The sequence below is a fragment of the Leptonotus elevatus genome, chromosome 14 (genome assembly GCF_054856555.1).
Source record: "Leptonotus elevatus isolate MCC_2025b chromosome 14, RoL_Lele_1.0, whole genome shotgun sequence".
NCBI classification, from domain to species: domain Eukaryota; kingdom Metazoa; phylum Chordata; class Actinopteri; order Syngnathiformes; family Syngnathidae; genus Leptonotus; species Leptonotus elevatus.
The window spans coordinates 3,146,549-3,171,070 of NC_141252.1; the positions used below are offsets into that span (position 1 = coordinate 3,146,549).

The 24,522-nt window shown below is 40.3% G+C and overlaps 1 protein-coding gene across 1 annotated transcript; it reads right to left on the reverse strand.

Moving 5' to 3' along the window:
* Positions 1–5,441: 5,441 nt before the first annotated feature.
* crip2 (cysteine-rich protein 2) lies at positions 5,442–24,435 on the reverse strand. Its single transcript, XM_086094002.1, has 8 exons — positions 24,267–24,435; positions 13,844–13,938; positions 9,225–9,282; positions 9,007–9,144; positions 8,300–8,368; positions 7,262–7,356; positions 6,806–6,863; positions 5,442–6,304 (listed from the first exon to the last, which is right to left on the reverse strand). The coding sequence occupies exons 1-8, from the start codon at positions 24,307–24,309 to the stop codon at positions 6,255–6,257; spliced, it is 606 nt and encodes a 201-aa protein (XP_085950128.1). The 5' UTR covers positions 24,310–24,435; the 3' UTR covers positions 5,442–6,254.
* Positions 24,436–24,522: the final 87 nt, after the last annotated feature.

Below are 24,522 nucleotides of genomic sequence, written 5' to 3' on the forward strand. Positions count from 1 at the left end.
GTTTCACTAATGGGTTATAGCTACCGTAACATCGATGCTAGCTTTGTTAGCACGTCTATGTTGTTGATGTATGATTTATCATTCATATCAGAGCTTTTAATAACGGCGACTGTCTCGTTTAAAAATAATATTTAGTTTGCCCCATCAGTTAGGGTAAGAAGAGAAATCACGATATTGGAAATTGTGCAAGCAATGTGGTCTCCATGGCGACAATAAAACAGTGGTTGCTTCATGCCGAAAGAGCAAAGTCTGCATACTGATATGGAATCGTCTTCTATCTACGTGACCTGACTGGGTGGGACTACTTTACAACAGCACTGAGCCGACCGGCAACAGGTCCAACCTGTTGAAAAATTGACATTAATGGAGTCTGTGATGTCTATTTAGATATACATGTGTGTAAATATTGGAGATAAACAGTGAGCATTGTGGCTAATGATGTTACCGTGGCAACCAAACAATTGTCACATGGACTCACCTTTGGTCAATGGCGCTGTGCTGTGTAAGAAAAACTATTCAAGGTATTGGGCTGGATTTTTATGGCCTTGGGTTTAGGGTTCCAGTTCAGGTTAGGTCTGATGTTCAGGTTTAGAGTTAGGTTAGGTTTGCGATTAAGGTCAAGGTTTGTGTTGTAGGCTATGATAGGCAAAACAAAAGGTTCTGGTTTGGGGTCAGAGGTTAAGGTTCTGATTGGGATTAGGGTTATAGGGTTTTGGTTCTGATTAAGAGTTAGGGGGTAAGAGTTAAAACTAAATCCTGAAGTTAGGAGGTTAGGGTTAAGGGTTAAGTTTAGGGATGGGGGTTCTGGGTAAAGTTTGGCTTCAGGTTAAGGGTTCAAGATTCAAATTTGGGGTTGGGTTCGACGGGTAGGGTTTTACGGGGGAAGGGTTCTAGGGTTTGTGGGTAAAAGGTTGGGTTTCAGGTTAAAGATGAAATTTGAACACTTCACTACTGAAAATCCGCTCCTGGGAAAACATTCTCATTAAAAAAATTAATTATTATTTAATTAAAATATCCTCATACTCCCCAAAATGTGTAGCGAGGCTTGCTCTTCATGCTGCATTACGCTGGCACAACTCTGCTCTAATCATTTTGAAACAACAAATAAACAATGATTGGTTGACCATGGCAACTACTGCCTGTTTGTTAAGATGGTCGCCATAGCGACAAGAAGTTTCCCAACAACAGGAAACCGAGGAGGGGATTGGTATCGATTCACATGAGATGATGATGTCACCAAAGATCAAATCGTTAGCACATATTCGAGTAATGAAAAAAAAAATGCTTACATTTTTCCCACAGGAAGTAATGGAAATAAAAATGATCTTTTCCTGGGTCAAACTGTTGTCACACAAGTGTGTGTGGTGGGGGGGACTAGATGATTTTTTTTTTTTTTTACAAGAAGTTAAAATAAAAAATAAATGAATAACAAAAAAAGTCTAGAGCTTTTCTAATTCGTGATGTCACTTCCTACCCTAACCTTTCTTAATTGGATTTTGCAAGACTTTTTCCTGGAATCCATTATCATAAAGTCTATCTCACCAATTTAAAAAAAATCTCTGGATCCAATTGAAAGGACTTTTTTTCTTTTTACAGTAGAGAGCATGACTCTCATTTTCCACCAAAACACACTGACACAATTAAAAAAAAAAAAAAAGAGTTGTGGGCATGCAGGAAGGAAATTATTTGAATTGTTTATTGTTTTTCTGTCAGCACCCCAAGCAGATGGTGATTTTACAGCCTAAAGCAGTCGGCATACTGTGCATGCTTGCTTCCAAACTTTAAGCACAGATTTCAAAAGCAAATTTCCTCTGCCCCGAAAAATCCACACATTACATGGCAACAAAAGCCCAAACCTCAATGGAAAAAAATAAAAATATTTTTTAAGTGGAATTTGTAACAAAGGCCTCTTAACAGTAATGTGCTGGGATTTGGGGACCTGGAATGTAGACCCAAAGGTGTGAGGATCTGTTCTGGGTGGCTCCTTTATAACAACTGCCACAAAAAAAAAAAAAAAAAAATCCACAGATTATCCTTGAGGAACAAAAATCAAACGTTATAGAAAAAAAAAGGTGTTTTTGAAGCTAGACGTGTGTAACGTTGACAAATGGTGATGAACTGGAAGTTGAGGAGGTGTGAGGCAGACACAAAGGGATGAGGATCTGTTCTGGGTCGGACCTTTTTTTTTTAAAAGTGCCAAAATCAACACATATGAGCTCATCTGAAGATAAACTGGCAGCAGAATTTGGCCGATGCTTTCATCGGCATGGCCTGGGTGGGGACCTTCCTTCCTTTCTTCCTTCCTTCCCGTGTGTTCCAACATGTGGACGTGGTAAAATGGCTTCCAGAGAAACACACGGTGGGAAACAGCTGCCAATTATATCCACAACACCCTTTTTCCACACTTATGTCATTATTTTTCTTTCTTTTACCACCACTATGATGTTCTCCACAATATGTATCGCATGTAACTCGTGTGTTTCATGTACCTGAATGCACCTAATGAACATAAAATCCTAACGTACCCTAATGTAACTCATGTACCTCATATACCTAATGCACTACCTGTAACTCATGTACTTGATGTACCTCAGCTACTTTATGAAACCAGAATACCTAATATACCAAATATACAAGATGTACACAAAGTTCATAATGCACCCTAAAGTGTTTAATGTATAATATGAAACGTGTATGTCTCATGTACCAAATTAAACTAACAAACCAAATGTACACAAGTACCTAATGTACCCTAATTTAACTCAGTATTTAACTACAGTACCTCATATACCCAAAGTAGCACCTGTAACTCATGTACCTAATGTATGTCTAATGTACCAAATCAACCAAATGCACCTAATGTACATAAAGTACTATCTGTAACTCATATACCTCATGCACCTCATGCATATTATGAAACTTATATTCCTGGTGTACCAAATGGAACTAATGAACCAAATGTACATAAAGTACCTAATGTACCTTAATGTAACTCATGTACAGTACTTCATATACCTACCTGTTACTCATGTAGCTGATGTACCTCATGACATACCTAATGAAACTAGTATGTCTAATGTACCACATGTACCTAATGTACCAAATACACCTAATGTCCCTAAATGCACCTAATCTATCTCATGAAACTAGTATGCCTTATGTACCAAATTAAAATAATGAACCAATGAACCCAAATATGTACCAAATATACCTAATGTATAATATACCCCTATTAGGTATATTGTACCTAATATACCCTACTTAACTCATTCACTGCCATGAATTCATTGAAAAAATATATAAAAAATTAGGGGCGACAGGCAATACTTTTTTTTTAATTGTAATTAATCTTATTAATTCACTAGTTAACTCACGATTAATCGCAAAATTTAATTCTAAATGTACAATGAAAAAAATTATATGTTTTCATACTCTTGTTAATAAAAGTGGAAAAAATGTTAAACTAATAGAAATAGTTCAAATGAATTTTCGACGTTTATAGCCGTCAATGGCAGTGAATGAATTAAAAAAAAGAAGAAAAGATAAAAAATTTGGGCCGTCAGGTGATTGAAATTTTAATTGTAATTAATCACGACTTTACTAGTTAATTTGCGATTAATCACAAATGTTATATCTGTTCTAAATGTACAATAAAACAAATTCTAGCTTTTCATACTCTTTTCAAAAAAAGAGGGGAAAAATGTTAAACTAATAGAAATAGTTCAAATGAATTTTTGACGTTTTTAGACGTCAATGGCAGTGCATGAGTTAATGAAATGGCAAGTGCCGTGCCTAAGTGTGAATAATATCCGCATTGTAAAACTGAGACGAGGTGTTGAGTTGGAGGAAGACGAGCCCCACGATGGAATGCGATGACATCAAAAGGCAACAAAGGCATCGTTTCCATATTGTCTTTCAAGCATGAAAAATGCCTCACAGATATCGATGGCGAGTTGAGATCAGCGACTTGAAGCGTACAGCTGCTCCTGTGACGTCATCACAGATCACACTGCTGCCGCCGTTCCCACAGTACAGTGGAGAGGGTCCCCCAGGGCCCCTCGTTAAGGAGCATATCGCTTATGAAAACATGGCTGCCGAGTTTGTGTTATTGTTACAGGAGGCGGTTGGCGGGGAAACCTCGCTTTTCTCAGACAAGCAGCATTCCAACTCATCGGCAACGTTTTTTTTTTCTTTCTTTTTTTGGAAGTCCAAATGGCGCGCGTACAGTTCCAAATCAAAAGCAAGGCTTCGCTTCAGATCAGAATGACAATTTCCACATAGTTGTAGCAGTGAAAAGGAGTATGTTAACGCATATTGTTCACAGCTGTTCGTACTTTTCTCGAGGGAAAAATGCAAATGAGGACATGCGACAAGCGCATGCTTTGCTCTACTTCTGCTTGTCAACACTGACAAGCAGTAATTAGCCGGAGGAGGAAGTACGCCTTTTGTTGACTTCCTGCGTGTGTAACCAGAGATGCCGGTCAAGACGCTTCCCTGTTTCAAGCTTCACAAAAACATGTCACAGTTAAATGTTTCGTTTTACAGTCTGGAAAATATAACAGCCTTTGTTTTTTTCCATTAAAAGTTTAATTTTGGCATCAGCATTGAAGCCACTGTTTTGTATCCAGGCGACCTTGTGTGAAAAATATTGCAGACCGACTGTATGTATGAATGAATTTCAACTTTTTAAATGAAAAATAATAATAACCAAGTGCGGCAGTGTGCAGCCAAACTGTTTTCAACGCTGACATGGTGGCGAAGGAATGCAGTCGGGGCGCACATTATGGCCCAAAAAGGAGGGACGTTAGTATGTTATATAATTACTAATGTGGTAGCTCTCATTTTTACCAATAAAACATACAAACTTCTACAGAGTTGTTCAAAAACTAAATCAAAATGTTTAAAAAAACACACAATATAGTTGATATTAAAAAAAAATATATATATACAGACAAATAAATATTCTTTCAAAAAATATGCATTTTGTTTGAATTGATGCAATTAAGATTGCCTTGTTCTTGCTTTGTGTAAACTTTTGTAAGTATAGAAAATTATTTTTCCGTGCAAAAAATAAACTACAAACAATATAGAATGTCATTTTTGTTCAAATTAAAAATACACATATATATATAGTTAAACAATGTAAGTATGACTCCAAGACACAATAAAATTAAACATGAGGTGGCATCTCTGGCTAGTGAAAAACAAGCCACAGTTCTTTTTTAAGAGATACCATTACCTTTCTGAGAGTGCTGTGAACCTGTGACTTCCTGACAGGAAACCGAAAGGGGAAATTGGCCCATGTACAGGATGACATCACAGCGTCACTTAAGAGCTTCTTATTCTTTGGACACGTCAAGGTACACCTGCCCAATCTAAATGGGAATGCAATACTTGAGTTGTATTTAGAAAGGAAAAAAAAGTATAAAACTGAGCAAAAATAGGATCATCAGGATTTATTTTAATGACAATACACTCCATGTTAGAGGTGAACGGTTGCTCCATCTAGTGGCGATATTGGTAAATTACACATATGAACTCAAAAGCAAAACAAATAATTACTTTCTCAGTAGTAGTGTATTTATTGCATCTTATATACAACAGACACCACAATCTGTCTACAACCGAAACTACCATGAATATTAATGATAATAAGATGTTTGCGCCATACAGCAAGTGCGAAATGGATGCAATGCTAAACTAACAGCAACACAATGCAGTGTCTATGCTAACCAAACACTTTGTCGTCTTAACAGCTTTATTTCTTCTTCACGTTTTGAAATGACAGGAATATATATATATTTTTTTTTTCTGTCCCGGCTGACCTTGGGATGAGAGGTGGGGTACACCTAGGACTGGTCGCCGGCCAATCGCTGGGCACAACAATCTTTCACACTCACATTCACACTTGTGGACACTTTTCAAGTCACCAAAGAATGTAACAGAAGATAACTACCGCTCTGTAACAGTCAACTTTTTCAGGTCGTCAGGCTGTCTAAACTACTATTAAATACGGCATTCAAAAAAGAAAAAAAACAATAGTTTGATTGGCAATGTAACAATCTCCCGTCATTTCTGTCTCCAGAACCACCAGAATTCACTCTTCTTTTTTTTTTAAAGGAGGAATGGCCATGCAATACAACTTGTGTGTGAAAAGGAAAACAAGTGTGTCAGGAGAAGTTGGCGATGGAGAAGGAGGGTCGGAGCAGGTGCGGGGGGGGGGGGGGGTCCCAGCGGGGAAGAGGAAAGCCGGGTCACTGGGCGGGCTCGTAGATGTAGCTGCCCACGCCGCCCGTGTTGACGCCTGGAGAAGGAAGAAGCACAAAGGGCCACGAGTTGGGGGAGGCTCATTTGCATAACGGGCGCTGGAGTGCACGGGTGGGCAAAGTATGGCACAAGGGTTGTCCTGCTCCAATATTTATTATGGCCCACATACCATTCACATGATCCTCCTGAGAGTCAAGTGGAGTTGTTGCAGTCGATTTGATTACTTATTAATTTTTTACTAGAATTGACTCATTAAAATTTATTTTTTCAATTCATTTAACTTTAGTTGATTTATTGTGGAAAAAAATCTCGTTAGATCACATGTACATATTTTACAATCTAAAATTCCCTTTTTTTATTTGCAATCTTTTACTTTATTTTACAATCCACACTTTGCCACTTTGAAATCAAATGTGGCCCTTGAGCAAATATTTGCCCACCCCTTGTGTAATGTGTGTGTGAGATTTGTGTGCACGACATTCAGGTTGCAGTGTTGCTGATGATATTTGGCGGGTCAACGGCGCCCCCTAGCGGTTACCTTTGGGCCCGAAGAGAACGGCGTAGCATGGCTTGTGGCAGTAAGGCTGGCCGTTGTGCTGGAAAATGAAAATAAATAAATAAATCACAATATATTCAGACTTGATGAAGCAGCATGTGGCAGTACGACAGCGACAAAAGCAGCTAAGTGGTAACTGGAGCATAGCTACGAAAGTAGGTGAATAATGTTAGCATAGCAACTAAAGCATGAAACGTGGTTAAGTTGTAGCTTCAGCGCTGCGACAAATGTGGCTAAGTCATAGCAGTAGCATAGCGACAAACGTGGATTCATTATAGTGGTATCACAGTGATGAAAGAAGCTAAGTGGTAGCGGCGACATAGCGAAGAAAGCAGCTAATTGTAGTGGTAGCAAAGTGACAATCACAGCTAAGTTTTAGTAGCATGGCATAAGTGGTTCAGTTATAGTGGTTGCATAGAAAAATGTGGCGGTGGTTACCTCTGCATGGCCGCCAGCAGACAAAGTCTTGCTGCACCTCTCACAGCGCAGGCAGGGGCGATGCCAGTCTTTGCCCAGCGACGTCACCTTCTCGGCTACACGACAACGCCACACACAACCACGAAAGACCGAAAGACAAGTCACGGGGAGTCCCCACAAATTTTCCAGCAAGTTAAGTCGCTGCTTGGTTAAGCAGATATACAATCTTGCTCCGTCACAGCGCATATTTGGACATTAGCCACTTGGCACTTAACGATTGTACCTCGACTCACCACTGACAAGACTGGTGAGATTTTTGTGACACAAGTTGTTGCTCAGCTGATTTTTCTGTCTTGAGTTGCGGGCAAAAATTGGAGATACAAGTGCCACAGGGCAGCAGTAAATGTCACAACAGCGGTACGTATGACAGATAGTGAACAATTCTTTAAAAAAAAAAAATAAATAAATAAAAAAAGCAAAAGCTGCTTATTGACATTTAAAACCATAAAACAAAGAATTAGTTACACTGTGTGTATTAAAAAACAACAGCTATCTTCTGAAAGTCTGCTAGCTTCGTGTTATGAGCTACTTTGTGACTATATTGACACATTTTAAGGGAATTATATCTATGTCTGCCCCCTAGTGGTGGAATGTGAACATTAATTGAAAGCTAAAGCCAAGACTAGAGCTATACTGTAATTACCCTTAAGCCAAAAGTAACATTAAAAATAAAGCTAACTAACTAACTAAAACAACTAACTAAATCTAACCTTCAGCTAATGCTAACACTGATGCTAAAATTAAAGCTAAAGTGACAGGAGGAGACATTTGAAGATTAAATAAAATCCACATGAAGGCATTAATGGCTTTTACATTGTCCCAGTTTTGAGTTGTGAGCGTGGTGTTGGAATGAATTAAACTTTTAAGTCAAGGCCGCACTATTCTATCACATTCACAATGCCGTTATTTTTTCCTAAGATCGTCTTTATATGTATTGTCTATGACTTGATTGTCAACTCAATTAAATGATTAACCAACATCCGGATCAATCGTACTCACCAAAATAGACCTTCTTGTTACATCTGGGACACAGGTTGGCCTCGCCGGAAAAAGTGGTGATGCCTCCAGCTGTGTATACACACACACACACACACGCACGCACGCACACACACACAAAGAGATGTTAAAACACGTTAGCATGAGGGCAACAGATCAGGTGTTTGCGTTGGCTGGGCAATATTTTAAGCCACTCGTGCGCGTGTTCTAAGGTTGCCATGGCAACAACAAAGGCAGACATATTCTCAGTATTACAAGCTAGGGGACCAACATCATCACCTTTTTACTGTCTTTAATCTGGGCCACTGAGCATTTACATTACTAAGGTCTGTAATATTTATTGCATTAATTTCGCTGTTTTTTTTTTTCTTAAAATGGGTTAATATATATTTTTTTACTCATTTTTCAATCATTACATTTTTTTTTTTTAGTACATTAAATAATTATTTTGCCATGCATGTCCATCAATGTTGCCATCCGACCTGCAGGTGGTGCCAAAGAGCTGTGAAATCAAATATTTGCTCATGTGTGCAAAGCCTCTCATGGAGATAAAATGAAAGCCGTTGCAAATTGTTTCGCTTTCCTCCGATAGACGTGGGAACAGCTAGGACGCTTATCTAACAGCACTAGGAGACTTTTGGCGCATCTCATTTCTGAGTCACTGAGCCTCTAGCTTGGAAGTGAAACTGTGCCATCTGAATTTGAATCACCTTTGGATGGCGGCTTGGCGACAAACGTCTTCTTCTCCTCAGCCTGCCTGGGGGCGTTGTCCCCGCCGGCGAGCGAAGCGTTGTTGTTATTGGCCGGCGCGTCGTACACGTAGGAACCAGCGCCGCCGATGTTCACGCCTGCAAGCATTAAAAACGATGCATTAAATGCCTAGTTTCAGTTAGGATTTTAAGAAAACAAATCTCATCATGTACTGCACCTTTGGGCCCAAAGAGGGCGGCGTAGCACGGCTTGTGGCAGTAGGGCCTTCCGTCATGCTGAGGGAAGAAAGAATATGATGCATGAGATGCAGTCATGTCAGAAACACATAACAGTATAGTAAACTACCGTTATTGTGGGATTTGACACGTTCCAGGCCCATCGTAGGTGAAAAGTTGTGATACAAACCATAAACGCATTTTTAAAGACAAATGTTGCACATTTCATACATTACTGAACACACTCACACAAAATGCAGTTAATCAGGTGTAGAGAAAATACTATACTGTAGTATCTGTGTGTTGAATTGTTGCTTTAACTCATTCAGTCAGCCATTTTCACCGAAGCAACTCCTTTCGCTCCCAACTGTTTTACTGGATTTTGACTGATTTTGCAAGGCCCACAGAATATTGTGTTCTCTTACTATTAAAACATGGAACCTACCAAAAGAAAGAATAGAGTCTCTTCTTCCATCAGGAATAAAAGTATTTCTATCTGATTCAGTTTTGCTGCAATTAGCATTAGAATATAGCTGTTTCATCACATCATTCACAAATCTGTTTAAAACTGTGGGGAAATCAGCTTGTTTGCAACATGGCCCTTGTTGATCTCATACTCTGCTGCCACCTGCTGGGCGTTTGTGTAATAACTACCATTGCTTCAACCTTTCTCTGCAGTTCAGAGACTGCATCAAAGCCTTCTCTAAACTCTAGCATAACCCCCCCCCCCTCCAAAAAAAACAAATATAAATACGTCTTTGGGTTACTTAAAGCTACTGAATGTAGAATATTAAATTTTGAATTGCTACTGTCACCTGCTGACAAAAAATTAAACTGCACATACACTGTTTCACATACACAACGCGTACATTATGTCACAGGAGTACCCATTGTGAACAGCTAAGGTGTTAATCTACTAATTAGAAGACATTTCAGTCATAAATGGTAAAAAAAAAAAAGAGGCTACTGTAAAGATATTTTTTGGGGGAAAAGTTTCATATTGTAGCTTTAAAACATTTAAAATAGAACGTAGTTACGTTCCTGGCTGGGTGGCATGTGCATGAGCTTCTGGGCGTGAGCTGTGGCCGACAGCAGCTCCTGTGCTTACTGTATTTGTGCTTTGCGTTTATCCCAATGAGAGTTTAATAAATGGCTGAAAAGTGCACAGGGGACTGTGGCTCTCCTTTCTCACATGCAAGGGCATTACGTTAAGTACAGTGGACCCCAGTATAGTCACGGTTTGGGATTTGAAAATGTACCTATTGTTTTTTTGTTTCGTTTAGTTTTTTTTAAAGATCTTCTGATTTACACGGAAAAATTAGCCTATTGGTGATTTTTAATAGCACACAAATGAGGTCCACTAAACTGTAAAAATAAAAATAAAAATTGTAATCTTCAGATTTCTACAATATAGCTGGGAGCCAGTCTTTATCCTAACTGAACAGCATAGCGTAAGAACGCAAGTTACTTTATAGAATACTTTTTTCCCCCCCCCATGACAGGAAAATTTGACTCTTTCCAAAAAGTAACACTCTTTTCCATCTGACGGCTGCCTGATGATGTCATCGTCGCCGGTCCGCCCAACACATAACATGTCAAGGGACTGTTTCCACTTGAACCCTTGATGGCCTGTTGCATGCTGGGAATGCAGCGGTCACTCACAGGGGAATGTGACCAAGGGCCCGAGGGTGTGGGGTGGGAGGTGATCACTGGTCCAAAGCGTAATGACCATAGATGAGGAGAAAATGTAAGTGGTGGCAAGCTTTGGGGACGTGTTACCCACAATGCTCTCTGCTTGGGTCACCTGACCGCATTCAACTTTGGGGCCAACCAAGCGTTCATATTAACAATGAATCAAAAATGATGAAAGTATATTTTAATTAACTGTTTTTTTTTTGTGAACGGACTTTTGATAATACAAGGCTCATGATTTTCAAATTTATATCTAAAATAAATTAACAGTACTTGACATTTTCATCTTTTTAAACCAAGTGTCCTGAAATTGTTTTCTCCTCCCAACATAGGTTTACCAAAAGTGTATTTATTATTTTTTTAATATAAACTTATTTATTGCAAATAAATAAAGAACATTAGTACCAGTAAAATAAATATATTTTTACCAATAAAATTACAGAATTTCTTAAATAACGAGTTAGGTAATTAATAAAAACATTTATGAAATGAAACTATGCTACACAGTTTTTTTTGTTATGACATTGACGTTATTGAATTATTTTTCACTAAAAATATATACCATTTTACATAGCTTATATAATCATTTTCCTTTTTTTTTAACCTCAAAATATGACCTGGTCTGTCAGTCTGTTTTAAAAATCAAACGTGGCCCTTGAGCACAAAGATTTGCCCACCACCCCCCGGCTGACGCTTTCACTAAAAAGAGAGAGAGAAAAAATGACTGATGGCAACTTAAAGTAGGAAAATGCTAAGATTTGAAGTCAGGTGTCACCAATTAACAACTCATTTAGTTGCCGGCCATTTTCAGACCCTCCTTTATACCAAACATCAGAGTTGGCATAAGAAAAAATTCAGATTGGTCAGGCCCTAATCCAAACCCTGAAAATATCTTTAAAACGACAACATGCTTTAGCGTGAGTAATAAGCAAAACAACAATAGCAGACCACAAGTCTAAAATTTGATAGCAGGTCTCAAATGTGGAAAAAGTGGTGGTGTTGCATTTATTTAAATGCATTAAGTTTGAAGTACAGTGAACTCAGGCTGATTATAATATATAATACACAATTTTTTGTGTAACCTAACAAAGAACTATTGGCGGAAAAACTCACCTATTCACACTGAGCAGTGTATTGTTGTGCACATTCTATAATGACAAGGTTTGGGCACCATATAAGGGCATTACAGAAAGCACAAAAAAGTCACACACAAATCCACTAGTAGGTGAGTTCCCATCAACAGAGTTGAAAAAAATATATCCCTACAAACTCAACCTGTATTTCTGATCAAAAGCGATGACCTCGAGAAAGAAGACTAGCTGGAAAATATTTCAATGTCAGTGTCGGAAGCGAGTGGGCTGCGGTGGTGATGTATATAGCACAAAAGAAACCTTGTGCGTGTCTGTGAGATGTCCTGAGAAAGTCATCAGTAGGATAGAAAAAATCCAGACCTTGACTGGTTGTGACATCGACACGGCAGTCCGTTGAGAACTTGTGACAGGCACACCGTAATAATCGATTTAATGATAGTCAGGATTTCTGTGGACTGTGTGGAATCGATTCATCGCGTCTTGAGGCAAGAACAGAAGCAAAATGGAGTACACTGTTCTGTTGGCTTCACTCTCGAGGAGAACAACAGCACGTCAGCTACATACGTCGCTTTGATGGTTACGTCACAGGCCAATGACGAGTACTGTAACGGCCAGTTATTGAATATTTTTTAGATTTTGTTTTGGATGATCCTACCATGTATTCCAGTGGTTAATCAAGTAATATGCTAAGTTTTTGTCTCAATACCATGTGTAGGCGAGTTCCCGAATCAGCAAAATTTACTCTCTCTTTTCTAGTTTGTTTGATGTCTTAAGTTTATCCGCACAAAACTCCTTCAAGGGGGCCTTGAAATGTTCCCGCTATCTATCAAAGTCTGTATTTGGATGCTGTCCACAGAGGATGGAAGTGAGGGGGGGCTGGGTGGGCCAACTGTACTGTAATCACGTAGAGATTAAACAGCAGCATCCTTTTGATGTCTGTCAGGGAAATTGCTTTCGACACTCAGATCCTGTTCTCCTCGCTACGCGCTCTGCAGCGCGGTGGGCGAAGGTTACGTCCACATGCGAGTGACACATTCCGTTCACGGAGGAAAACGAGGAAAACCACGCAGCATTGAACGAGTCTTGCAAACGAAAGAGGATCTCCTGGATTTAGTCACATTTTATGCGAGAGGAGACGGAGGACAGCAAGTAAACGAAGAGTAAGGGTGCTCTGCAACGCCATGTGACTGTGTGAAAGTGCACAGAGTTGCAGAAAAATCCTGTTTTTGTGGGCTGCCATTTTGAGACATCACCGCGTAAAAAAAAAAAAAAGGCTCTAGAGCAGGTGTGGGATTGATTCATTTGTAGTTGAACCACTAAAAAAAGTTAAAATTTGAAAGGCAAATAGTTGATTAACTAATAATTCCTTCTCTATATTACATTAAATTATATTATATTTAATGAACAAATTATTCGAAATTTGTCAAATGTGTAATTATAGAAGTGTTTTAATTGTATTATTTACAATAAACCATATTTGCTGTTTGCTAAGTTTTTTTTAATTCACAGAAATCCCATCATATTTGTGTGGGTTTGTTTTGGGCCCGAGCCCCTACTTGAACCCCCCCCCCCCCCCCACCCACCCACACACACACACACTTTTAATTTTAAGGCAATTATAAAAAGCGTCAATATAAATTTCACTATTCACTCTCCTCTCTGTTCGCAGCCATCAAGCAGTGCACATCAATGATTTACTATAATCGATTAAAATTGCTCAGATTTGCGTCACCCCTATGGTATTGGTTCGGAACCCCTGGGTGCCCACTGGTGCCATCTCTACTGCGTAACATCCCGGTTGTTTGTGTTGTGTTGCCCTAAAATGTCGTCATACTGACCTCAGCATGTCCGCCGGCGTTGAGCAGCTTGTTGCATCGGTCGCACTTTAGGCACAACTTGTGCCAGTCCTTGCCCAGCGACGACACTTTCTCGGCTGCAAGGGGAGAGGACACACAAAGAAAGACACACAAGTGTGAGTGAGGCAAACACACACAACGCACGTAAACGCGTCAACAAGGCTCTTTCTTTGTTCTTTGGCAGAAGAATGATGAACTTGTGCTGCGATTCTGTCATCTGGCCAGGCCAGCAATGACTGGGAATGCCTGTGAACTAGACAGGATGCTACGATGATGTCATCAAGGGACAGACACACAGTTATGTGGTCCCAGTCCAGCTGGAAAAAGGGCGGCACCCCCCCTGCTTCCCCATACTCCAACTCCCCCTTACCCAAGTCTAACCCAGATCCTTTGTGTAACCCCGCTCCCTCCATCCCCCTCAGTTGACAGTTCACCCATCCTGCCTCAGACGACCAAAGCCGCACTAGAAAAACCAAGAATACATTTCTCAAATAAATACAAAATATGTTCGTTTTATGTCTGCCAAGATACAATATTTCTTTTTATGAGCATTGTCTTTTAATTAAAAATGTTTGCACTAAAATGTGGGTGCAAGTTTACGCAATGTTACCAAATCAAATTTTCCTGTTCGACAGACAGATAATTTAACTTGAATTAAGCAATGTATTCCTCATTTCATAATTTTTTTCTAATTCTTTTTAAATCAATTTTTTTCAGCGCACGCTCATTTTGCACATTTTTTTTGCACTTCCAGACAGACCGCCCCCTTCCACTAAGAGCCCTAATAATACACATTCCAATAATAAGTCTGTTCGCACACAATGGTGCCCCAAGGAACCGTGCCGGGGCCACAGAGGAAAGGCCTCCTCTTATCACGGTGGGACACAAATAACCGGATAGTGGATTGGGCTTCCTACTAAAGACCCCCTCCCCTCTTTCCCCGCCGACAAATATCCCGTCAAATTCCTGCGATGAAAATGTTTCCGTGCAAGTAACCAAAGCAAACATGGGAAAGTCAAACGCTTAAGTCCAGGCAGTGTGGGTTGACTGCTAACGTTAGCTGCTAATTAGGCTAGCCAAGCCATTGGCTTGCTTTTTTTTTTTTTTTGCACCTTCACTTGCTGCCGTGAGCCCCTTATGCGAGACGCTCAGCACGCGACACCACTGAACTGGACGGACTTGAACAGCGGACAAACTCCAGTCAGCAACTCACAACTAAAAACTGCCGTTGTAATCAGGAAAATGTTTTGTAGCACATTTTTTGAAGGGCCATCCCTTCAGTATTTTACTGTTTTAATTATTAATTAATTATTATAACATCACAGTTCTATGAATTCCTTTTACAGGTAGCACAGGTCTAAGGTTCGGGATTCGGATCTTCTCACAGTTTGGTGCCCTCAAACGTCGCCTTTGTGTGACTTTCACCATTTGTGTGTCATAGCGTAACGGTGAGGTGTCAACCAACAGTCCTGAGGTTTTAAACCGGCGTTTTGATTAATCTCCTCACAAATCTGAGGACACCTATCAACATCCCGACACCTCTCTCTCTCCATTTTAAAAACAGACCTACCAACCCCCTGGCCAGGATATATCCTTGTGCACCTCAGTGAATGAAAAGTACATAGTAAAAAAGACACAACAACAAAAAAACATGTCCACTTAACAGCTCAGTGTTGTTGTTGTTGTTATTATTGTGAATATGAAGTGATGAGTTGGGTTGCGAGTGGGGGGAGGTGGATCAGCGTGTGTGGCCTAGATGATGTTTATAACCTACCCACCCCCAGTGAAGCTGGGTTGCAATCCTCATTATCCGCGGGAATGAGATGTCAAGGATTCATCTGGACGGTTACCGTAACAACGCATCAACGGGCTCTTCAATTCTGAGGGTCCTTGGTTACCATTATAGCCGGACTTTCCGTTTTTCATTGGAATGTTTTGTATTTATGGCCTCTAAGTGTTTCTATACAAATAATTACTGTAATTATGACTTAACTACGGTGGTAGCATAGATTAGTGATCTCTGACAAACTCGGTCATAACCCAACCACCCCTGGATTAAACAACAATAAGTACTGATTTATTTTGTACTGAAGTAAGGAACAGAGACCAAAGAACAATCCTTTAATTTTGGTGCAGATCTACTTGCACTGGGGCCGAGTGGAGCCACCAGATCCAAATGAACAAAGTGAGGCGGGGAAAAAATCTTGCTTTGTGAGATATACAGGACTAGAGGGAACGGTATGGCTGTTTTTTTTGTGTTTTTTCCCCATCAAACAAGTCTGACTGATTCATTTAGGATCATTGAGCCTTCGGCGAAGGTTTCTCCAGAGTACGATCGTATTTATAATATACTGTATATTTTTTATAATTACAGGGACTCCTCGGTTTACGATGGTACTGATGTATGAGGTTTTGAGGTTAGGAATGGCGCGCAATAAACTAGTGTGCTGAGTTGCATATGTCACACTGCACAAAAAGGCACGTTCAGTTGCTTTTCCCCCCCGTTGGATTGTTTTTTTTTCTGTTTATTTACTTTTTATAGAAATATCTACTGTAATTGTGACTGTGTTAGCTTGGACGCAAATGTAAAAATTTGGTTAGATCGCAGCCGTAACAAAACTCCGTCATAAACCGAGGACCCACCATATATGCAGTTTCCATTTATCTTGTTTATTCTTACTGTATATGAATTGAAGTGAACATGAATCTGTGTTAAGAGGATACACATGAAACCGAGTAGTTCAAGTGATACCTGCAAGGCTGTAAGCCGCTTAAGGGGAACGTTTCAGTTGAAGGTCAACGGGTCTGAATGACAAGCCAACACACAATTTTGGTCAGTTTCCAATTAAGTTAAGCCGTTACATTCTAGAGATTCAAAACAAATGCATTTGTTCTAATTTTGAACATATTTTCCCATTGGAAATGAACGGGCTCTTGTACCACTTTTCCATGGTGAATCTTCAAAATGGTGATTTTGGTGTCAGGCTAAGGCAACAAACAAAGCTTTGGAATTGAGTGTTGTCCCTCTCACTAGGATACCTGCTTCTTATTGGGACTTATTTGGGCGAATACCCAAGGAATCATGAGGAAAAGTAGGAGGTTTGGAATCAGCCTAAAATGGCTGCTTCAAACCAAAAATGTCTGACTTTCTGTTCAATGTCAGCTTGAGATTTTTTCGTGCATCCTGCTATGATAGACAGTTCTACCTAAAGTCATCTGACAATCTTGACAGGTAAAGCACAGACAAGGACCACATACAGTACCTACTGATCTGACCTGACCTGTCTCCGTAACCGTATTCTTAAAAATCAATAGACAAGAAGAAAAAGAAAAAAAATCTTCATACTGTCTGAACAGCCTTAAAAGAATTCCTTCAGTTGCTGTCACATGGCAGGGAATTAAATTCCGGGTATCTTCAAGTTCCTAAGCAAATTAGCCACATGATTTCTAGACGGAATATCATTATGTTTTTACTTGCAAAGACTTCTAGTCAGAACCATATACATATTTTGACTGGGGCTGCTTGAAACTATTTGTTGGATGTTTGTTGTTTTTTGTTTTATTACCTCAAAGACCACAAAAGGTTCTGGATGTGAAGGGTTCTCAAACCTTTTGGACGCAGAGACCCTTAACAAAGAAGAAATGTTTCCAAGGACGCCCTCATAATCCTAATGCCCATTTTATAAAAAAAAAAGTATGTAGCACAGTTGGATTTTTGTGACGATACGTGACAATCTTTTCAGAGCTTTTATTTGGCCAAAAGCTGAAGGTTGGGAGGAGTAATTAGTTTAGTATGTTCGCTTAAATGGCGCATATGGCACATAAAAAAAAAAAAAAGAATACAACAGGATGTATGATGTATGGATGGATACGTTTTGGCACATTATTTTTATGTATTTATTTTATACAGTTTAAGGTGTACGCTCAAAAACCTGGGATCCTTCTTAGAGATTTGAAGTACTATCTGTGTGATTCAATTTGCTTCTACGTCAAGCATCCGACTAAGAGAAAAACTACAGCAGTCCCCAAAATCGGACGGAACAATGAGTAAGAAAGCAGGGTGGGGGTGGAATAGCCTATTCCTCCAACAACTTAATTGCACTTGATTTGTTCGTACTGAACCGAGACTCAACCCGAGTCAGACAAAAGGGGTTGTCCTTCCTCGCGAAAGTCACAACACCCCAGGGTGCCGATTTTTTTATTTTTATTTTTAAACACAGCGGATAGCCCAGAAAGCAACGAGGCAGGAATGTCCCAACAATCTATAAATCGAGCGTGGCGATTCAGGCGTGGGGGGTTGGATGTTAATGGGTTTGACAGATGCAGGAAGTCCATGCTGAGCTACAGTAGGAATGATATTCATATTTTGTCCTCTTTATGATCCGTCGCAACAAATGGCATCTGACTGGACTCAGTTTACCTTCTTTTCCTGATGCCAAAAAGGGGCAGCTGCATCCCTTTGTGAGGTTTTTTTTGGATGAGGCAGGTCTAGATAAGGGAGAAAGAACTACGACCCCCTTTGGAGGGTAAACTGAGAACTCAACACTTTACTGTGGAATGAGATTCCTTCGGCTGGCAAATTATGCATGATTGCATCTTTGCAACTTTAGTCACTGGATGAGGCCAAATGTGACATAGTTGAATGGAATAATGTTCCCCAGGTCGGCAAATTCAGCATCTCTGCAACCCCGGTAAACTTAGGTACAGATGAAAAGCGTACTGTGATTCTACACTTCACCAACAGTCACGAGACTGCTTCGACTTTGGGAATGGAGTGACGTTCCACAGGTTGGCAAATTTTGTGTCTTAGCTTCCCTGGTACGTTTGGCACAGAGGAAGATTATATTTTCAGCTACTACACTGACTAGTCCCAATAGACAGCTTAGGCAAAAAGTGGTAGCAAATGGAGGGAGGTTCCCTACGCTGGCAAAGTTGACAACTTTAACATATATGCCTCCCGAATCAGTACAGTCACTGCGTGAGTTTCTTTCAGGATGAATCAAATCCAGAGGGAAGGATATTTTCAGCTACTAAAACGGAGAAGAAGCAAACATTTTGTGGTTTAGGGTAAGCTTAAAAAAAGAAAAAGGAAACAGTGGCGCAGCGTGGAACAGTGCAATCAATTTCTTCTGGGTCACCGTGTGCGTACAAGTAGGCCTAATGCCACGGCAAGCTTTTTTTTGGGGGAGGGGGGGTTAATGGGCCTCTCTCCCCCTTTCTCAACCTGCGGCTGATGCAACTTCATGGCAAAACTCAGCTCCGGAGGTCGTCTGTCGCCTCGGCCAAGGCGAGGTTCTCTCGGCGGGCTAACCGCCCCTCCCCTCAACGTCACTCTCCCTCCGTGGATAAAAGAGGCCGACCTCGTGAATTCTTCCGTCTGACGTAAATAGGCTGCAGTTAACTCGCATCCTGTCTGTGTTGGTCAGAGAAAGCCGCCGGGCAAAACAGCAGCCCTGCCTCGGTGACTCGTTTCTCCCGGTTACATGCACGCTTCAGAGAGAGATTCAGATTCGAGGGAACTTTCCTAAATGTTTATGACAACTTGAGGTCTAAAAAATAAAAAATAAAAAGCTGAAGAAATCACACGAGGCAAGTTCAGTGGGAGGCAACCTCCTTCCTCATCTTTTGCAGGTGTTTTGCTGGACTGAGCATCACTACACTACTGCTTACAGTGACTGGAGTGAGGTTGCCCAGTAAATAACAAAGTAAAGCACACCGATACCTATGTATCTACGGTCATTTGATATCCTTGGAGCGGGAGTTTTTAAATCTACTGATCTTATTGTTACTTAGGCCACTTTTAGTGATTCAAGTACTTTAAACAAAGCACATTCATATCAAAACATGTACTCAACTTTAATGCCCTTCGAGAGGACGTTTTAACCTACGGCTACTTGACTCAATTCCACCATTCATTGACACTTTTTTTACATGAAGTGACATAGTGAATGGAATGAGGTTCCCCAGCTGGGTGACGTTAGCATGCCAATTACCTCTACATTCTTTCAGCTTTGATACCCTGTGTTTGCAGTGCTTCTCAACTTCTTTGACAAAAAGTGACAAATTGAATTGAGTGCGGTTCCGTAGGATGGCGGAGTTGGCTCTAATACAATGTGCATCCCCCACAACTTTTTCTAGCTTTTGAAATGATTGTCACCACTGACATACATTTTGATTCCCTTGGAACAGGAGTTTTTGACAACTGAACTGATGGTCACAAGATCGCATGGACAAAAAGTGACTGGAATGAGGTTCCCTAGCTTGCTGACATTAGAATATGATTTCTCTCTGCATATCCTCTACTTTGATATTGGACAGACTTTCACCAAATTGCTTTGATATCAAGTGACATAATGAATGATGTGAAGTTCCCCCGGCTTGGCAACGTTAGCGCATCAATACCTGGACATTCCCTCGATGTTATAGCAAGCGAGTATTTCGGCTGCTTTCACAGGATGACGTGTAGGCTCTGCTGTCACGCGGTAAAGTACTTTCACCTGCGCCTCCCACGACATCATGGCGCTCCCATTAGGGGGATCGTATTTGCGCCTCCAAAAAGGCAGAGGACCGGCATTGTGCGGCGGTTACGCAATGGCACAGCGCGGGAAGCAGCGACTCAAGAAAATGGACGTTATGTAACCAACGAGGAGCATTCATGCAGCCAGGCGGAAAACAGGGTACTCTGGATACGCTGACGGTAGGATAAAAAGGATATTGTGTGGTCAACGTGGCATTTAGGTGTGGGAAAAAGAAAAGAAAGAAAGAAAAAGAGCACGGTCCGGCAGAGGGGACAAAGCTACTCTGCTAGGGCAAAAAAAAAAAAAAAAGCCTGGTGTGAATGGAAATGTCGTCTCTAATTATAATGCATGAGGCGCTTTGGGACACTCTTGTTTAAATAAAGGCCAACCATTTCAGCCCACTGAATCACCGTGCCGTGGAAGTGAGGGACAAAAGACGAAGATGAAGAAGACGACGACGAAGAAGCTCCATTAATGGGCTGCTTGGATGGATTGTGATATGGAGTTTGGTTCCCTAAATTGGAGAGTTGAGAAAGACCTAAACAAAGCTGAACTTAGTTTCGTTAGGAGGACTGCTTTGACATAAAGCTATAGTAAAGGTTACTAAGTACGCAAAATTAGCGCCTACAATAACTGCATACTTTCAATTTAAGGGTGGTGGCAATGTGAGTATTTCAGCTACAGGACCAATCGTCATTTGTCTGCTTTGACAAAAAGTGACATGGAGTGAGGTTCGCCGAGTTGGCAAATTTAGCGCATCAGCACATTTGCATCTCTTTAAATCTGTTACGTCTGCAGAGGGTGTCTTCTGCTACAGGATTCATCATCACATGCTCCCTATGACATAAAGGAAACAACAAATGGAGTGAGGTTCCTCGGGTTAGCCATATTATGCCATTTTGTGTTGTTTTTCAGCTTTTAACATCAAGCCCACAGCGGAGCAGAGGCACTACATCATAACAACACCTGACATGGTGGCCGTCTTAATGCAAGGAGAGAATCTGTATTTACTTGACCATCAATCTTAAGGACCCACTTCCAAAGTAACCAATGAAATGTTTCACAAACATTTCCAGGCCAGATTGCGGTATTGTTTTTTTCTTCTTGCAGAAGTTAAAAGAGGGCAGTCAAGTGTTTTGACTTGTTGCCTGCTACAATTCGATAAATGGCAACAACAGCTGGAAGTCTACAAGAGTAGCTCACCACCAACCGCCAAATGAATTACAATTGGAGTAAAATGGGACAGGAAATAGCTTTTTTCCTGCACCGTTTGGAATCCAAGTCCGGTTTACTTCACCACGGGATGGTGGCCTCATTGGAACACTTAACACGCTAAAACTGGAGTTGAACCACAGCATGTGTTGATGGAATGTTGCTAACTGCGTCAGCTAACTAAACAGGGGAACATCGTAGCAACATGCAAACCTGTAACAGATTCAGTGACAACAACAGAAAAGTGGCATGGGTCAATCAGTTTAAAGCTGCTGGAGTGACTAGTGAATGGAGTGAGGTTCCCCTGGTTGGCAAAGTTAGCACGTCACTACCTATGCATGGACTAAAATTGGACAGTCTCTTGGAACAAGAGTTTTCCAGTTACTGGACTATGTCAATTAGTCGCATTGACGTCAAGTAAAAGTGAGTGGGGGGTGAGGTTCCCAAATGTCATAATGTTAGCAGGTTTCCCATTTTGCAAAGATAGCATATCAGTACCTTTGCATCAACGCAACTTTGCCAACATTGGTGTGGGTGTTAAGACAAATTTACACTTGGTGGCTTTGACTCAAATTGACTGGAGTGAGGTTCCCCATCTTTCAAAGTTAGCACGTCAGTATTTATGGAGCGAGACCACTAGGATGCCTTTGGAAAAGTGTTTTTCGTTACTAAAATGACTGTCATTAAACTGCTTTAAGCAACAGTGAATGGAGTGAGGTTCCCCAGCTTGATAAAATGAGCACCTCAATACCTACTGCAGCGTTTCCCAAGCCAATGCAAAGCAAGCTATTATTCTGTTGTATGAAAGGCAACGGGTGTACACATAGGTTAATTTGCCCTTATGAGATCAAGTGGAAGAGCGTTTAATTGTTCTTCTTGTAATTCTGTCATTGGCATAGAGAGATCAACAAAGATACTTTATTTGTAATTTTTTTAAAGAATATCTGACCAATAGAGTGAAATTTGATGCAACCGAATCACTGACCTACAAAAATGTGTCGTAAACTTCTTGGTCGAATCATTCCCGCATGATTCCGGCCAAACTGTGGGAGGAGGAAATTTTGCTGATTCCGCAAAATCTGGAATCATCTGAAAACCTCAGAATGTGGTGATCATGTTAACTCCCTTCTTCCATGCGCCTTGTCATGTGGTTTTTTTTCTTTCTAAACCTCCTGCGTGATGACTGGAACTTAAATAATGTAGCAAATAACTCCCCACGTCTCAAAGCAATGTGGGCGCGCTTGTTTTCCCCATCATCTTTACGTCAACGCCGCACGGGCGGGGACACACCCCGAGCAGAAATAACTCTTGTTACATAAAATTAAACGCCGGCTGCGCCAACGACCGCTCACTTCACCCATCTTGCGTATGAGTCTCTGAGCCCATGTCTTTTTTTTCTTTTTTTTGGGGCGGGATGAGCAGCAGCTGTGTCACGCTGCTTACGTAATTGATTTAGAAGCCAGAAATTAAAAGACAGCCTGGTTTTGTTGCTTTAATCTGCATGATTGAATCCACACAGTAGCAGCAAATCCATCACATATTTTTTTTATTAAACGATAAAGATCCTTGTTTACATGTTTTCTTCCTACATTGCTTGAAGTGAGCATATGGTGTTTTTGCACACTTGGCAAGAGTGTCCCTGCCAAGCTGCCATGTGGACCAAAACAACAAATAATGACTGAGAGGGTGTTTATTATTTTATTTTATCATCCTCTACTTTGACAGACATTTTAGGTTTTAGTTATCAAAGTCAGAATTTCGATTTTGTTACAACTGTAACTTAACAATAGAGTTTAAAATGAATGATGAGAGCTTAATTTTTCTTCTTCTTCGGAAAGTGCGTCATTAGTAGTTAGTCTTTGGGAAGCAAATGGTGTGGATTATCAATAGTCCGTTTTATCAGTAAGTCACCTTCCAAGTCACTTAATTGAACTGATTAATTATATTTATTAATAATTTCATTTCAGTGGTGTAATTGAATGATGTTTATTTAACTAAAGATGTCGCAAAGTTTAGCATGGGGAGGCCAGCATCCCGAGGAGATGTTTTAAGCCATTTATAAAAAAATATTAAAGAATAAAAATTAAAAATGTGACTATTTTAAGATGGTGACGATATAGTCAAATTTTTTTGTGCAACCTGATCAATAGTGTTTTCTTTTTCGGGTGAACGGCATCGACAAGTGCAACACTTTGAACAGCAACGTATAACATTTTTGTTCTGTTTTCTTGTTTGTTTTTTTAAAGAAAAATAAGTACAGGACACATACAAGTGCACCACTAACCGTTTTGAATAATTATCAACTGTTAACATGTTAATAAATAAATAAATAAATACGTATGTTATAGAACCACATTTGTTGCTATATTTGCTTTTTCCCTCCTAAAGTTTGCCTCTGTCAATCATCGACTACTGTATTTCCCAAATGAGACTCCCCTTACTTACAGAAATGTAAAACGTTCATCTGAAATTGGGTGAACGTTAATAGCTGTGTGGGTATTATGCATAATGTACACTTTTTATTTTAAAAAATAATTCTGGATTTATTCGCGCTAGTAAGCTAAGCTAACCTGGATAAAGGAGAAAGGTCAATACAATCGATATTTTGGCTAGTGCCACTAAAATTCAGTCCATTTCCAGAGCCGGAGAGTAAATAATGGGGGGAAATTACTCACCGAAGTAGACCGTCTTGTCACACTTGGGGCACTTTGAAGCCATGTTTGAAAATAAAAGTGATGTTTTGTGGTTTGAATGGGAGCACCGTGAATCTTCTTCTCAGTCCACAGCACGAGTGTCGTGATGTTCACTTCAGCACGAGAGGCAACGGCTGCTCATTTGCATAGCCGCGCCCACCAATGGTGGTGCCTTCAGGTGCATCGGGGGAAAAAAGCACTCCGTCAATAATAGGAACATGGAAAAAGATCTACTAAA